General features: G+C 31.5%; 1 protein-coding gene and 1 long non-coding RNA gene across 3 annotated transcripts in view; one reads left to right on the top strand and one right to left on the bottom strand.

Moving 5' to 3' along the window:
- Window positions 1-2,731, bottom strand: part of LOC116846436 — a 6,122-nt gene extending 3,391 nt beyond the window's left edge. The window contains exons 1-2 of one of the 2 annotated variants that reach the window (XR_004378491.1): window positions 2,462-2,731; window positions 1,405-1,664 (exon numbers count right to left, since the gene is read on the bottom strand). This is a non-coding gene — a long non-coding RNA (uncharacterized LOC116846436). Of the gene's footprint in view, window positions 1-852; window positions 1,665-2,461 lie in introns of those variants that run through there. The other variant, XR_004378490.1, reaches the window with a different exon arrangement.
- Window positions 1-18,045, top strand: part of LOC116846434 — a 50,933-nt gene that overhangs the window by 24,880 nt on the left and 8,008 nt on the right. The window contains exon 2 of the mRNA XM_032820235.1: window positions 15,770-16,089. Within this exon, the coding sequence (XP_032676126.1) occupies window positions 15,777-16,089 (313 nt within the window). The 5' untranslated portion in view covers window positions 15,770-15,776. The remainder of the gene's footprint in view (window positions 1-15,769; window positions 16,090-18,045) is intronic.

Consider the following 18,045-nt stretch of genomic DNA (forward strand, 5'->3'; position numbering starts at 1 on the left):
ATATATATATATATATATATATATATATATATATATATATATAAAAGATGTCTTTTTGTAAAATTCTTAAAATATCTATGAAATTTAAAAATTTCAATTTATATACTAAAATGTTATTTATTATAATATCATATGTTTGTAAGACAACCTATTAAAACGGTTTTAATATAAATTTTAAAATAAAACTTTACCATAATTTAAGAAAAGAATTTATAAAATTATAACTATAACATATATAAAGATACGTAACCATAAATTTTTATTTTTTTGAAGTCTTCCTCTGGTAAATTACACTATGTAAAATAAAATTTGTTATAATAAATCATAAAACTTTTTAAATTATTCAACAGCTTGTAAGAAATGTACGATTTATTTCAATTATTGAGAAAACAAAAATTGAGCTTCAAACTTTTAATATATTTGAAGATATGTGCAACAATAAATAATAATTAACAAATAAAAAATATTAATTTATTTAATATTTGCATAAACAATTTGGAATATAACTTGCACTTGATACACGTCTTTTTATGTTTCAAATTTTCATGTCTCCATTAAAGGATTAGTCCTTCAAAATTGGATAATATCGGTTCCTACTTTATTTGACAAACACGAAAAATCCGTCATACCAATCTAATACTAAGTCGACAAAAATTGAAATAAACTCACACTTAAAGATTTCAAAACTGTTTATGAGACTAATGTGGAATTTTTAATTGGAGACCTTTTGATTTAGTCTATAAAGCAACATACAGTGACATTTTACGTAACGGACATTTCGCCCTCGCACTTGGAAATTTGTATAGACACGGCTGTTGTTACGTAAAATCAGGAAAATACGATAACAAAAAATTAGTTGAAAATAGACTCGTGATGTCATCAGTTTAATCCAACATACATACGCGCGTTATATCGTTGAAACGCGTTATATCGCAGGTGGTCGCTGTCTCGTGGAATGATACAACTATATGCAACAGATATGTTTGCGTAATTATGATATGTTTTGTGAATGTTCGTTTTTTTTCAGCATAACTCTTAGCTTACTATCCTGATGTACAAAATAATGAGACATATAGTTGACTTACGTAAATGAAACTAAGTTATTATATATAATTCTATATAAGAAAACAAAAAAAAACAAAAAATAAAATGGAAGTCATATCGCGTGATTATCAGCTTACATCTCACATGGCGAAATACGAAATGCGGATTTTCACGCGGGCGTATCGCGAAAGGTCCCGGATGGTATCGTATACGCGCGTTGCGGGAACGGACGTACGGCACGACGAGTGAATGCATAATGGTGAATCATATCTTCGTCGAAGAAACTAGATCATTAAGCCGTGCAACCTTGGATTTCTTGCCAAGTTCAGTGCACTGTCCGGTCGACTACGCTGAATATACCTATCCCGGCAGTATTTGCTTCTCCCGCGTCTCTCCTTCCAAGGTTTAGCCGCGTCTCTCTCTGTCTTTCGCGTGCTTCTCTCCTCTCCAGCTTCTTTCTTCAGTGACGCGTACGTCGTGCGTGCGTATACGCGCGTCTAGTGATGGGCTCAAGCACATCGAATCACCTTAGACAGGTGACGAGAGTCTCGAGTTTTTTTCTAATATTGTTCGAAACCAGAAGTTTTTATAAGCCCGATGGTCTTGAACATTTTAGGAATCTGGAATATATCGGAAGTCTTAAAAATCAATATGACCAATTATCACCACGTTGTAACTTATATGCATTTATATATATATATATATATATATATATATATATATATACACACACACACACACACACACACACACACACACACACACACACACACTAAGGTTTTTCTTTTTGAATCAAAAGGAATGTTTACAAACAGAATACTTTCCTACGCGCAATATGAGAGATGCGAAAGTAAAATTTTTACTATAAGTAAATTTCTCTAACTTTAAGAATATTCCTAGGTAGCACAGAGAATTAAAAAAAAGAATTCAGTCGTATGTTACCAATTCTGAGTTCATTTTTAGATGCAAAAAGAATTCTTTTCACTCAACTCTGAAGAATTCTTTTTGCCTCTGAAAATGAACTTAGAATTGGTGACATACGACTGAATTCTTTTTTAATTTTCTGTGCTTATATATATGAGTTGTGCTTAGAACATTTTCTTTCTGATTTTAGAAGAATCCTCTATCGTATACATTAAAAGTAAAATTCCTAAGAATCCAAGAATTCCGCTAAAGATGAGATAATATTTTTTTTTGTAAAGATATTGTATACACACATCTATTTATTTTAGTAAAACATTCGAATCAAGATTTGAATCTCTGCAAAACTTTCGGTTTTAAATAATATCCGAAGCGGCACGAAATCTTCGTAGAATACAAACTGTTTGGAAACTCTCAAGACAGAGATTCGAGCACTCGTCACACTATGCACGTGTACGTGCATACACGCGTACGTCGTGCACGTAGAGACAGATACCTCGTCTTCTTCTCTCTTTCTCTACGCCACGTGATCGCCGTTGCGTTTTTCTCCATGCCGTCGTTGGGCATCTTGACCGAGCTACGAAGAGCCATCTAGGCCTATCCTAGTTTTTGCCTAGACGGACCAAGTTGCACTCACCAAGTGAGTCTGGCTTGCTGCCGCTGCCGCTGTATTTGAAACCATCTAAGGCGTCGTCTACCCTCTACCTTATACGATTATATCCACCGCGGTGCACCGCACGCACTGACGTTACGCTGAGCGCATCCAGATGCGTCGTAAAAAGCGCAGGCTGAAGAGACGGAAGATATTCGCCCATGTGTGTGTGTGTGTGTGTGTGCGCGCGCGCGCGTGTGTTTGTATGTGTGCGTGGACGGTGATAATGACGCGAAATATACCCTTATCTTTCGTCGTAAATACTTCACGCTTAACGCTCCTCTGAGTCTACTTCAGACGATCTATAATTCGTGATCCGGGAACGACATTCCATTGAATAATTTGACACATCGTGTAAATTGCAAAACACTTTCGGAGATAATTAAAATTATGCTTAGAAAATTTAAATTTATTTAACTTTTTTACAGATACAGCGCAAGTGCGTACTAGTCAGCTATAAATTAATAGATTTAATAACCATAATCTTAAAATTTATATACGCATGCGCGTTCGTACATAATTATATTTTCATATGAGTTCCAAAGTGAAACCAACGAAATCAATCCATTTAGAAGCTTCAATTGTTCAATCAATTTAAATATTGTCGCAAGCGGAAATAAAGAATTCTTGCTTGCTTCTTCTATATTGCATCATTTAACTTCACCGATCGCATAGTTGGAACTATTCAAGCATATCTTCAGACTGAAAAGATAAATTTTGGCATGTCAGAAAAAATGTTGGCTTTGGGATGCCAAAGAATTTGTTTGACGAACAATTTAAAGAAAACATTTTTAACAAAAATAAACTAATAAATTTATCGGTGAAAGCGTCTTTGACACTCGAGCAGATCTACGTAGCGATGATTGCGACATAATTTATCTCCTTCTGGAACGAATGTCAGCTAATGTAAGTACGAAACTTTACGATTAGTACAACATAAAATTTTTTTTCTAGTCGATGTTATAAACACTTTTTGCATGGATATGTGCCAGGTGTTCGTAAACCTTGGAATAACTTTCCAATCGCAGATGCCACGATAACTTTGAAGTTATAAATTTCTCTCTCCCTTTCTCTTACGCTCTTGCTCTCTGGTGCAGATTCTACCAGAGATCATTATTCGCTCTTCTTCGACATTAAATATCTCGCCAATTAAGCTTCAGTCCAGTTGAGAAAATTTATTGGGAAAGGAGGTTCTATGATACCTTTACGCTTGCAAGTCTCGGTCCGTATCGGCCATTGCGAGACTTTCGTATTATAGACGTGATAATAAAACAGCAATCTGCTCGTAACGATTCACCATCATGCTTATATTAGAACAATAAACAATCTTCGTCGCTTTTTCATTTTATCAGTGTAAGAATCGTATCGGTGAAAGAAGTGTTCGAGTTAAAAAGATGCCAAAGAAGATAACAAATTTAAAAAATGTTGATAATGTAAAAGCGGTCTCAAAACGTTATGTCAGATAAAAAGTACTAACATGATCAAGCTACCCTTTTCGTATTTCTTGTCTATAGATTTTGTATAAATGCGTGTTGCTTTGTTTTATCATATTTAGCTGAAAATATAACATGTATATATAGAAATTTTTGCGCAAGCTTTTCTTATATTTCCAAGTCTCTAAATTTAGTTGTAAAGATACGATAATGTTCTTTAAAATTTTCCTGAGCGAAGCTCATTCGGCATGTACAAGTTGCAAAACTTTGCGCATCAATATTTATGTCAACTGAGAGCTTGAAATGTAAATTTGGAAAATTTGTGTTGTTTACAATGTCTAAGCAATGTCTTACTTAAAAGATTTGATAAAATTAAATAAGAAAAATTCATATAACTGAATTGTATTTTTGGTAAAAAATGATAAAATCACATAGGAAGGCTTATATGTTGTATTTAGTTCAATATTTAATAATTAAAAATAAATTACGATACAAAACGAAAGAAATTAATTATTTTTATACGAAATTATTTTATATGAAATTATTTTTTAGCTGAAATGTGAGAAATTGGAATTTCAGATAGAAATAATAAAGTTGTAAGATAAAGTTATATGGTATTTTAATAAAATTTGTATATATATATACGGAGAAAAATAATTTTGCTCTTTTAGCAAAATCGTCATTGCTACTGCATATTCATAGTGACAGCAAAAAAATTTAGTTGACGAAACTAATTTTATAAATTATTTGTTATCAGAGCAAAAATAGTCTCGTTGCCAGGATAGAAAAAATTTGTTGAGTATTTATTTGTCCTAAAAATTATGTTAATTTGCTATTCATAGCGAAGATAGAAAATGGTTTGGCAATTTTAATGGTTTTGTATTTCAGTCTTTGATCAAAGAATTACAATTTTTAGAAAGTGAGGGGATAATAATAAATACTTCACAAAAAGAAGGATGTAAAAAAGTATTTTTTAGTCTGGCTCTCCTTCTAGGTGATAATCTCGGTTTACATGATATTTCTGGATTTTTAATTGCAATTATCCCTGTAGATTTTGCAAATGTACAAAACGCAAAACAGAAATTAGTTGCGAACAGAATAAAACACTTTCACGATCGAAAGATGATAATGAGAAAGAGATATAATGATGAATAACTTTCCTATCTATTGGATAAAAGAACCATGTGTTTGTAATAAAATCAATTCGTTTCACATTATATCTAATTTTGCTGTAGATATGATGCACGATATATTAAGAGTGTATTGTTATGATATTCTGCTCATTCTTAATCATTTTCAAAATAACGTACCATCTTTTTCTCTGGATATATTAAATTTTCATTTAGCCATGTTTGATTTTGAACTTATAGATTCATCAAACAGACCTCCATAAATATCTATAGGATAATTTGAAAAAAAGATAAAAAAATGACAGCTTCTGAAATCTTGTGCTTTGTTAAGTTTTTTGGACTTCATATAGCAGATATGATTCTAGAAAATAATAAATTTTGATATTTATATATCCTGTTAAAAAGAATTCTAGACATCATTCTATCGAAAACATTAACAAAAGATGATTCATTATTGATAAATTGTTTGATATCCAAACATAATAAATTATACATAGAATTAAAAGGAGATAACTTAAAATCAAAATCTTATCACCTACTTCATTACTTCTACTGTATTACGATATAATATTTGATATGTAATAATACATGTATATCGATATATATGTATATATATTTTTCTCATTATAACAATTATATTTTATTTAGATTAAGTTAACTATGTTATTGTTGATAACATTCGAAAATAAAGGTATTATATAACTCCACATATTATTTGTTTAATCTTCTTGATTGTCTTGATCGATTTTTCTTCAATTTATTAATGCTTATTTGTTTTCCGAATAATTCTATAAAGTTAGTTTTCTCACAAAGCGAAGTTGCTTTGACTCTGACAGTACACAATATTTAAAAAAGTATTTTAAAAATATGGGTATATTAAATATTTAATGTTCGGGAAATTAAGATATAAGAAATATTATGATAAATATTTAAAAAATATTTATGAAGATTATTTTCTATAAATAATCAAAACACATTTCATTTATTTAAATGAAATCATGTTTTTATTTTTATGATAAATATTCTTCATAAATATCTTTTTACATTTATATTTATTATAATGTTTTCCATACCCGACATATCCGGACGTTAGAGTATTTATAGAAAATTTAATATATCTATATTTCTAAAATATTTTCTAAATTTTTTGTGCTGTCTAGGTAATATAGCAAAAAGTTATATCGCTCATATAGCAAAACTATATTGTTTATTTAGCAATTATGTATTGCTATAATAGCAAATTTAATTTATTCATATAGTTCAAATTGTTCCTTCAGCAAAAACATCTATTTAATGCTGCAAACGCGTTTTGCTCATATAACAAACTTATATTGTAAATGTAGCAAAAACAATTTGCTAATTGGACAAGAACTAATTTGTTCTTACAACAAAATAATTTGTAGATTCAGCAAATTATATCCAGCAAATAGTGATTAGTACTCTTAGCAAATCTTTTTGCTGTCTATATAATAACGAAAAGATTTTGCTAGACTAGCAAAAAATTTGCTTGGTCAGCAAATTATTTTTCTCCGTATATATAGAGGGTAAAAAGTTCCGGGCTTCACATATAGACAGCTCTGTTATGTTAAATATTTTAATAGTGTTGCATGATTTCATATGCTTATATTCAAAGATTCAAATCAATAAATTGTTTAGTTGATTTGATAGCTCTCCAAAGTAAACGCCTCAAGCATTGTTTGTAAAAATGGAAAAAGTGGAAATTCGTGCCGTGATTAAGCTGAAATCAATAAATTAAAGTTTGAATTGCTTGCCCACCCACTATACTCGCCAGATTTAGCCGCAACCGACTTCTATTTCTTTCCCAACCTTAAAAAATTGCTCGATGGGAAAAGATTTGCAAAAGACAATGAAGTTAGCGACGCTGTAAATGGCTACTTTGAGGACCTTGACAAATCGACCTATCAGTCTGGCATAACCGCTTTAGAACATCGTTGGGAAAAGTGTATCACGCTAAACGGAAATTATATTGAGAAATAAATGAAAATCAATCCAAAAAAATTTTGTTTTCTTATTCAGGCCCGGGACTTTTCACCCTATCCTCGTGTGTGTGTGTGTGTGTGTGTGTGTGTGTGTGTGTGTGTGTGTGTGGTGCATTCTTTGTCAAATTTGACACCTCCTTATCCAAAAATTGGGGCAACCAAAAAATTTCTTTTTGGGTTTATTTTATAGCTATATATATGTACTTTTGTTTACATTCTGGCTTTTTTAAAAAACCAATATGATGAACCCAATACGGCAGTCAAAATCTGAGGAAAACGAACTATAAATAGTGAAATCACTAGTTAAAGCGTACTAAATCGGTTGCTATTTTCATGAAATCTAGTATTAAAATTTTTTTTTAGTCGCTGATAATGAATTTGTAATCTGCATATCAAATTTTAAAATAGTTAGATCTAATATGGCGACTAAATGCTACGAAATAGTAAAAAATAATGATATTGTTAACTGAGATTTATATTGTAGGTTCAATGCTCATTAAATCTAATGTTGCAGCGTTTCTTCAATCGCTAATTTTAAATCTATGATGATAATGTTACATTTCAATATGGCGGATCCAATATGGTGGCCAAGATTTACGGAGGACAATTTAACAATTGCGAAATTCTGAATTAACGACTAGTTCCAATTTTCATGAAAACCGTCAATGGAAATAAACGAATTTGCTTTTATTTTGTTCTTTATAAATGTGGCTATCGCCTGAACTAAAATTTTTTTAATATCTTTTAAATTACTATTTTTCCGGACCGCGAAAAGTTAGAATTTTTTAGTAAAAATCAGATTACTATTTTTTATAAGCTTTCAAAAACTTTTATATAATTAAAATACGTGAAAAAATGAATTGTAACATTCTACTTAAAAAATTCGGTAAAGAATGATACAGAGAAAAAATACTGAGAAAAAATATCTAAAAATTAACAAATATTCCTTAGGTAGATACTTTTATCATATTTACTTAAATAAAAATTCTCTTCATTTAAACCGAATATTATTTATTTAAATCGAATAAACAATATTCGGTTTAAATGAAAAGAATTTTGGTCTAAGTAAATATGTTAAAAGTACCTACCTAAGGAATATTTGTTAATTTTTAAATATTTTTTCTCAGTATCTTTTCTCTGTATCATTCTTTACAGAATTTTTTAAGTAGAATGTTACAATTCATTTTTGCACGTATTTTAATTATGTAAAAGCTTTTGTAATTTTGTGCTATCTATTAAATCGTCTATATCAAATATGATGTCAATTTTGCAAAAGACTGTCAATATTTTCTCAGTGGAATTTTCAAGTATGACGTAGAGACACTAATGTGATTACACTAACGACAATCACTAACACGATTACACTATCGTGTACATATCATATTTTGTTTTATTTTTATACATATAGATCTTATATAAATGTGTGCTGCATTGTTTTACCATATTTAGCAGAAAACATAACCATATACATATGCAGAAATCTTTCTGCAAACTTTTCGTATATTTTAAATTTCTAAGGAGATTGCCCAAAATAGAGAATGTTTTTGGTCTACAAACAGAATTGAATAAAACAAATATAAAATGAAAACGTATTCCGAGAGAAGTTCAATGTACCAAATTCATGGCAATCAAGTTTCTGTCCTAAGATATCGGCATTTAATGTTGGACATTGGTTGATTATTTTAACGAGATCGAATACGATTATTTTTTCTTATATGTCATATACTTTCTAATTTATTTTATTCATTTAGTTTTATTATTTTAGAATTGATTTTGGCTGCTTTTGAAAAAAAGCTTTTTTGGAAAATACGCATTTTTCGATCTTATACTTTTTGGATATTATATATAGACCTATATATAGACCTATATATAGACCCTAAAGCTCACATATATATTGAGATTAGAGTCATATATTTTTATTTTTAGACTCCAGACTAATCTTTGTCCAAAAATATTTCAATATCACTCAATTCCGTTGTATAAAAATATCGCTATACTATAGTTACATTCTTTCATATATTTTGCTTCTCACGCGCTTATTTCATTATTTTTGGAGTTGAAGCATCTTTTTATTTTATTTGCATTCTATTTTAATCATATTAGTTAGTTAAACGGATTCCTGTCATTTGCAACGTCAAACACATCAACTCAATACAGGGTATCTGGTAACTCACAGAGGTAAATTAAATCAAACTGAACTAAAAATTCTTCTATCATTTTGCGAACAACTACATAAAATTTTAAGTTATTAATCTAAGAAGTTTCATAAAGAATAATTACGTGTCATACGGTAGATGAACTGTGATAGCAACGTCTGCCGCTATATGCTTGTATTAGATCAAACTGAACAAAAAAGTCCTCTCTCTACCATTTTCCAAATTATTACGTACATATTTAGTTATTAATTAAAGAAGTTTCGTATACAGTTGGGCGCGATACTGCACCAATCTTTTTTAATTGATAATCTACGTAGCATTTGGAAAACGGTAGAGGACTTTCTTGTTCAGTTTGACCTTCAAATAAATTCTAATGTACAAGCATACAGAGCAAACGTCGCCATCATTTCTACCGTATGGCGCGTGATCGTTCATAAATTTTCTTGGATTAATAACTCAAAATTTTGCGTGGTTATTCGCAAAATAGTAAACGAATTTTGTGTTCAGTTTGATCTAATCTACCTGTACACCGCGGCTCCTCCGTGAGTTACCTGATATCTTATACCAGGTGTAGAAGTATGAAACCGGAATTTTTTTATACAAATAAGACGTCTGTTGTTCGAAAGTGATAAATAATACTTTATTCAAAATAATTTCCACTGTTTTGAACACATTTTTCCCACCTCTCTGGCAGTTTATGAATGCCGTGCCAAAAAAACTTTTCATCTTTTGAAGCGAACCAGTTATCTAGCCATTTTTCCACATTTTCATACGAATCGAAGCGTTGGTTAGCGAGAGCGTGTCCTAGCGATGCGAACAGGTGATAATCGGACGGAGCCAAGTCTGGAGAATAAGCCGCATGCGGTAGTAATTCCCAACTGAACGACTCGATCGTTTCCTTGACCCGTTTTGCTGTATGTGATGGGGCATTATCATGGAGCAAAATGACATTGTGTTGCCTTTTTGCATATTCTGGTCGTTTTTTAGTCAATGTTCGATTTAAATCGATCATTTGTTGTTGGTAGCGATTAGTATTGACGGTTTGACCAGGTTTCAGCAGTTCATAGTTCATAGTTCATAGTTCATAGTTCTTCGTTCCTCACGTCAAAATCACCACTTTTGAATTTTTTAAACCACTCGAAACACTGAGATTTACCAAGAGCATATTCACCGTAAGCTTCGACAAGCATTCGATGTGATTCTGCAGCAGTTTTCTTTAAATGATAACAGAAAATCAATGCTGTCCGCAAATCATAGTTAGTAGGCTCGAAACGTGACATGTTTAAGGTTATACAAAAATATACTAGAGAATGAAAGTTGGGGTTATGTTTGTTGACAATATTCGTCAGCTGTTAGGAGAATATAATAGCGCGGCAGTAGCGGTCTTACGGTCACTAAACTGAACGCTGGCACCATTTATAGGGGAATTCCGGTTTCATACTTCTACACCTGGTATATGGTGCCCTTTAACTTCGGTCACGCTGTTCAGATTTGAATAAAGATTGGCTTTTTGGAGAATCAGACTTATATTCTTCGAAGAACATATATCTCGTTAAAATCCGTTTGTGAGCCAAAAATGGGCAATTTCCTTTATTTGTAAAGATACGGCAATGTTCTTTGAAATTTTTCTGAACGGAGTAAACACACATTTTGTATACCCGAGCTGCAGAACTTTTGTATTAGGCAAATATTTAGACTAACTGATAGCTCAAAATGTCACTTTTAAAATTTTTATTGTTTTTGCCATACGTTGAGAAATGTTCCACTTAATTTTTCTAATACTTTCATTAGATAAAAGCATTGGTAATTCTATGCAATCGACTTTAGGGAAAAATGTCAATATTTTGTCAGTAAAGTTTTCAAGTATGACATTCCCTTAAGATAGTCGATATTCATCGAAGACCGCGCCTTTCCGAAGAGAAAAAAAAAAGAATACAAACCCCTCTGCTAACGTTGCCCTTATGCCGTGCAACATTCTATACCTTTTCTTTGGCCTCTCGTTACTCGTTTGTCCGTATACAACGTAACACAATATCTACAGGGGTAAATGAAGCGGTAGGTTGGTGATCAGAGAGAGTGCATGGTACGTTCTGGCGCACACATGCGCACATACGCAGTCAAAGTGGTACATGGACAAGTCGCAAAATGTCTGTTGAATTAAACGGCCTTTTACCGAGTTAACTCCTATCGATGCTAGCGTCTTTGACACTCGAGCAGATCTACGTAGCGATGATCGCGCTAAAGCTTATCTCCTTCTGGAATAAACGGACGCGTTAATGTCAGTACGAGACGTCTATTATATAGGGTAAACTAAAATACTTTTTTATGATTTTCTCACATAGTTGGCTATTCGCGTTATATTAAGGATAGGACACATCCTGCAGAAGAGACGATCGATGTTTCTCAGTTATTGACGAGGATCGAAAGGAGCGTAATTTGCCGTTAATATCGCTGACTAAGAAAACCAGTTTGACTAGAGACTCTTGGAATTTTCAAGTGATTGACAGTTCGCTCATAGTACCAGATTGATTTTTAACGATATCCAAAAAAGGAAATTTTCAGTCTGTTCTGTGTAGTTATTTTGTTTATGTTTCTCATAACTCGAAATGTTAGAGATATTTAAAAGAAACTTATTGTAATTTGTTCAGTATGTGTTATCTGCATGGTTCTTAGGTGTTATTATCTGGGTTTGCCTAGATGACCTGGAAATCATGGATGATTCTATTACTTTTTTGAATAGACATTATTTTCTTGAAAAGGCAAGACCAAACTTTTATTTTTAACCGACTTTAAAAACAAACTTTTAGTAAATAATGAAAAAGTATGAAATAAAAAACTTTTAACAATAATAAACTGTCTTCAAAAGTCTCAAAAGTCTTAAAAAGTATGAAATAATTTTGACTTAATATTTCCATGTATCTATAATCTTATTCTAATATATTCTAACGAAGTCAGTGCGAGAAAACAAATTAGGTAGATGTTTAATTATATAACTGTAAGGAGATTAATAATAAAAAAAGATAGATTTTCGCGGCGACTTCTAATATCATTAGAAAATTCGAATATTAGATTATAGGTAGAATATTAGATTATCGTTAAGAATATTAGATTACAGGTATATAAGAGAATATGGAGTCAAAATTATATTTCATACTTCTTAGGACTTTTCAAATTTTTGATGACTATTTATTTTTGTCAAAAAATTTTTTATTTTGTATGTTTTAATTATTTATTAAAATCTTATTTTTTAAGTCAGCTAAAAAGAAGCTTTATTTAAAGTCAGAAATAAAAGTTTCGAATTGTATCTTTATTCAAGAAAGTAATGGAATTATCCAATTTCCAATTTCCATGACAAATCTAAATAATAACATTAATCTTTTTTGAGTTTTTTTGAAGATGGTTTATCTTTATTAAAACTGTTTTTTTTTAATTGTTCATATCTTCTCAGTCTGAAGATATACTTGAAAAGTTTTAACTATACAGACTATGAAATTAAATAATGCAATGTAGAGGGAGCAAAGAAAAATGATTTATTTTCATTTGCAATAATATTTAAATTGTCCGAACAATTGAAGCTTTTGAATGGGTTGATTTCGTTGGTTCCACTTGAACTTAAAGGTGGAACCTTTCTACCTTTAACTGTTTGGACAGTTCAATCACACAATTCGTTCGGATCCTTTGTGCGAGCTCCAGTTTATACTGTGCCTAATGTTGTTTTAACGTTATTTCATATTTCTTCCGGTTTAGGTTGTTGAACCCCTACTGGCGGCGCTGGCTATTTACGAATATATGATTTAGGTTAAAAAGAAACATCATTTTGGAAGAGTCATCACTTCTTAGTTTCCGATGTCATCAGCTACGCGCATAGGTTTCTTTCCGCTTCATCGTATAATCGTATTGAAAATTTAATCGCCCGTACATACACCGGAAATACCCTTGAGCTCTCCTAATGCATCTACATGACAGGAGGATTGCGAAGGTGTAGTCTTTGAAAGGCAAACCTGTATTGATTCAATATTTTCCGACAAACGTGATCGTCTCCAAGTAGAAATTGTATATATAATTATTGAAGCAGATATTTTATATATACGAAAAATACTGACTCAATATTTTTTTAAACATCTAACGAGCATTTTCTTCCTGTAATAACTTACCATGAAAATTTAATAGAGAAATGACAAATATTTTACACTAATCTGATATAATGTTATTTTTCAAGTAACTAAATGACAAAACATTAACTCGGAACTACGAGTAGGTAATGCTGCTGTTATTAAAAAAAAAATTTTAGTATTCACGTATTTGAAAATGTTTTTAGTATGATTTTGATAGTTAATTAATATTATTAATTTTAATTAATACTAGTTAATTTTAATTAATACTAATTAATAATTCTCAAGATGTTATTGTTACAAGAAAATTCCAACCCAGGCAACATAATGTCTAAAATCGGGACATAAAACGTCTTAAAGATCATCTTTAAGATATCTTTCAGATGATTTACGTATAAATGTCTTTAAGACGTCTTAAGTCCCGATTTTAGATATTATGTTGTCTGGAAAGCATGATGTAAAAAAAAAGAAGAAAAAACATCGGGCGGTTAATTAACAATAAGTGAAATGACAAAGCGGTGCACTTGACATAGAAGTTGCAACACGAGGAAGTTGCAATCTCAGATTAATGCGTATCCGTCGTGATGACGTCCGCCGATTGTGGGACAGCTTCGATAGAAAGCACTGGATGTCAATAGCGGTGAAATCAAGAATGTCGGTCGATCTTACTTCTTCCGCGGTGATAATACGGCCTGTGCACCTCCGATGACGATGCTGCGCCAGCGTGAGCATTACGAACGTACGTCATGCCATACGCATTATGTGAAATCGTGCAATATTCGACGACTACAAAAATGTATGCGCGAGCATGCAGTTCCTGCATACGCAACGAGACTTTCTCTATTCTCGTGTAGTCTAGCAACGGTGTGTACAAGGTGTGTGTTCTACTTCTACCACATTATTTTTCAACGATGTAGTATTCAACGACTAATTTGGAGTTGGTGTTTCCTCAGCGAAGACATCGTTGCATCAACGGTTCACGAATTATAAACGATTAAGAGTATATTGCGCGTATAGTCCCTGCAAGAAGTAGCTGAAAAGTAAAAATACGCTATTTTTATTTTCCGTGTAAATATATCCGTGATGCATATATGCTATACATATTTTTATATATTATTATTTTATTTTATATTATTCTTTTCTTTTTAAACTTTTATTTTTAATGAAATTTTGCATACATTATTTTAGATATTCAAACTACATTTATTCAAAAATTAAAATTTTTATTATTAATTATCATTATTAATTATCTCTTTTCCTTTATTAAAGATAAAACATTATATAGTATTTCCATAACAAAATGGTTTAAAATACTTCTAAGTAACTCGATGATGTTAAGTGATGACGTCATTAAAACATCATTTAATATCATTATGCTTGCTGGGGTTACACTACAAATTTTTCACTCAGATTCTGCATCAATATCAAATTGTTTTTTATCACTTTTAGATGCAATAAGATAAATCCCTAATTTTACAATATTTTTTATTATTTTTGGAATATGGACAATACACTTACAAACAGAGAACCTTTTGCGCATTTCAAACAGTATAAAAAATGAACATTGAAACTACATTTTTTTGATAATTTCAATGTAGTTTATTTAAAAAAACCTTAATATGAGGCTTCATTATAAATATTATAATGTTAAAAATGGAAAAATTCCAATAAAGATGATTTTTTCCAACATTAGCATTGAAGAAAAATGGATTACAAAAGATTAATTTAAAATAAAAACACACACACACACAAACTAAAAATTATAATATTAAAAAAAATTAAGGAACAAATTTGATATTGAAAACATGATTTTTTTTGTTGAAATATAACATTTTTATTATATAAAATATATTTTCCATTCTTGTGTGTGTGCGTGTGTGTATGTGTAAAATTCTCATTCTGCATAATCGACAATGACTGTAATTTTCGTACATTAAGTTATCATGGTAACAACGTTTATTAGGAATGATAACGTGATGAGAATACAAGAAGAGGCCTGAAGAGAGATGCGAGATAAAGATAGAAGGTAGAATGCAACGGCATTTTATTCCACGAAAGTTGTTTTTACCTGCCTTCTTCTTTCTGAACTCACCTGTGTAAATCACGACGTCACCGTAAGAGACTGAAATCCGGGAACCTTGATGGGGAAAAAATAAATAATAGCAAGCGGCCTTCACGGCCGATCGCAAGAAAAGTTAATTCTTTCTCTCTCTCTCTCTTTTTCTTTTCTTTTTTTCTCTTTCCTCTTCCTGCCTCTTTTTCTCTCTTTCCAATAACTTAATCGTCCGTAAGTTTCATCATAATTTCATTTCTGTTTCCAGCTAGACAATGTTTAAACGTTTGTCGAAATCGAGGCGTCACAGCGTCGACGATGTTGCTCTATCCATGTCAACGCCTGTTGTCCTGGACGAGTCATCAGGAACTTCGATGCCACGGGAGAGCAGTCCAGATCCGAGCACCACCGTCTCACTGAGGATCTCCAGGAGCAAGTATACCCGCAGAAGCTGTGGCGATGTGGCGGCGATGCAAACCTTGCTCGGACCGAAACAAAACGACGAGCAGAATGTCATCGAAGCCGACTATCAAATGGTCACCGCTATGCCAGCTTTCATCGTAGAGCACGATCCAGGAAAGCAACGAGGTAAACGGTCAATAAATTTAATAAATCTTCTCTAATCTTTATCGTATGCTGAAATAAAATTTTTCAATCAATTTTATACTTTATCGTTCAAATTCGTTCACTAAATCACCTTTTTAACTTTAGTTCGCTGGGAATTGCAATTGAAGTTTTGATACTTTAAAAATTCTTTGAATTTTTTCCTAGAAAACATGTTAATTAATTTCTAATTATTATTGTTTTTAATATATAATTTGTTCAATAAATTAGAAATTATTTACTTAGTTATTAGTATTTATATATCTTTTGTTATTAATCATCATTCATCTTAATTGCTTTTTAATTATCCGCTTATTTAAGCTTACATTAATTTAGTTAAAAAGTATATTCGCTATTGTAATTAATATATATTAAATTTATATATGAAATTACTAGCACACATGTTTCTCGGCGAGATTTTGATTTCAACATGCGTGTTAGGAGCGAGAAAGTGTGCAATCACAAAAAGATTACAAACCGCCGTTTTAAACAATACAATACGTAAATGTCATCATGTAGCGGCTCTAATGTCTTTGAACTGGACTCCATGCTCTGATGATTTCAATGTCCCCCCGCTCGACAACAACGGTGCACGGACTACTGTCGCTTTGTTGTCGACATTGTTGAACTTGCTTCTGTTTCGAACGGCCGCGAATTACCGCTAATCCAGGAAAACATCGCATCCTTTCACTAATCACTCGCTTAGCGCGCTTGCCTCGTTAGAGCCTCGTGTGCACTTGCGAATAGACTGACTTGCGCTTCCTACTTGTTATAGTCGTAGACAAGATAGCAGTAAATTTTGCTTTCTTGATGTACTATAATGCAGATGTTAAATCTTTAAAAAAAATTATATATAAAAAAACTCAACTAACAAAATATATAAATCAAATGTATAAATTAAAATCAAAGAAATAAAATTAAGAAATTTTAATTAAAATTAAGAAATACATAAATTAAATAATAAGCTGAGAGAGAGAGAAAGAGAGAGAGAGAGAGGGAGAGAGAGGGGAAAAGGAGGAGTGAGAGAGGGAGAGAGAGAGGGGGAGGGGAAAAGGAGGAGTGAGAGAGGGAGAGAGAGAGGGAAGGGAAAAGGAGGAGTGAGAGAGAGAGAGAGAGAGAGAGAGAGAGAGAATTATTTGAATAAATCTTTTCTTTATCCGAATAAAATTTCTCTTCAAAGGACTTCGCCCATTTTGGGCCATCCGCATCCAGTCATCAGTTATATATAATTTTGTAGATAATAATAGTAGTATTTTTAAGAAAAAATAGTTTTAGGTCCTCAAAGCTTCGCCGGAAGTAGTTCTCATCTCCTAATGATGTTATTTTATTTATTCAATGGCTTATCATCAGAGATATTTAACATAACAAATATATCATTGCTATACTCAGAAGATATTCGTATAACATTGGAAAGATATTTAGCATATCCTAGATACCAAATTATTGATATAATATGGTCACAGCAGCCTACAGTACGAGCATCATTCTTACATGTGCAATAATATTCTTTTATAGAATCTTTTCCTTCAACATTTGTTTGTTACCGCTATTAAGAAAGTGCCTGAGATGCAAAAAGAAATTTTTAGGAAAAATCATTAGTTAATTGAAAGCGTGAAAACATTGTGTAAAGATAAATAATAAACGTATTGAGCAGCTCTGATGATGAACTATCGAACGAATAAAATGATATTATTAAGATGTCAGAACTACTCGGCGGAAGTTTAAAGATCTAAAATTATTTTTTTTCTTAGATTTTCTTACTATTATTATTATCTACAATATTATATATGATTGACGCGAATAACTAGAGACGCGGGTGGTCCAGAAATCTCTATGAAAATGGGCAAAGTTCTTTATTAATTATTTTATTTATCCATTTCTATTTTATAAAAGGGATAATCCATTTGACACAAATAAGAAAAAAGAAGAAAATAATAAAAC

This window comes from Odontomachus brunneus, unplaced genomic scaffold, assembly GCF_010583005.1.
Source record: "Odontomachus brunneus isolate Ranch 3 - 2012 unplaced genomic scaffold, Obru_v1 Obru_scaffold_064, whole genome shotgun sequence".
NCBI lineage: Eukaryota > Metazoa > Arthropoda > Insecta > Hymenoptera > Formicidae > Odontomachus > Odontomachus brunneus.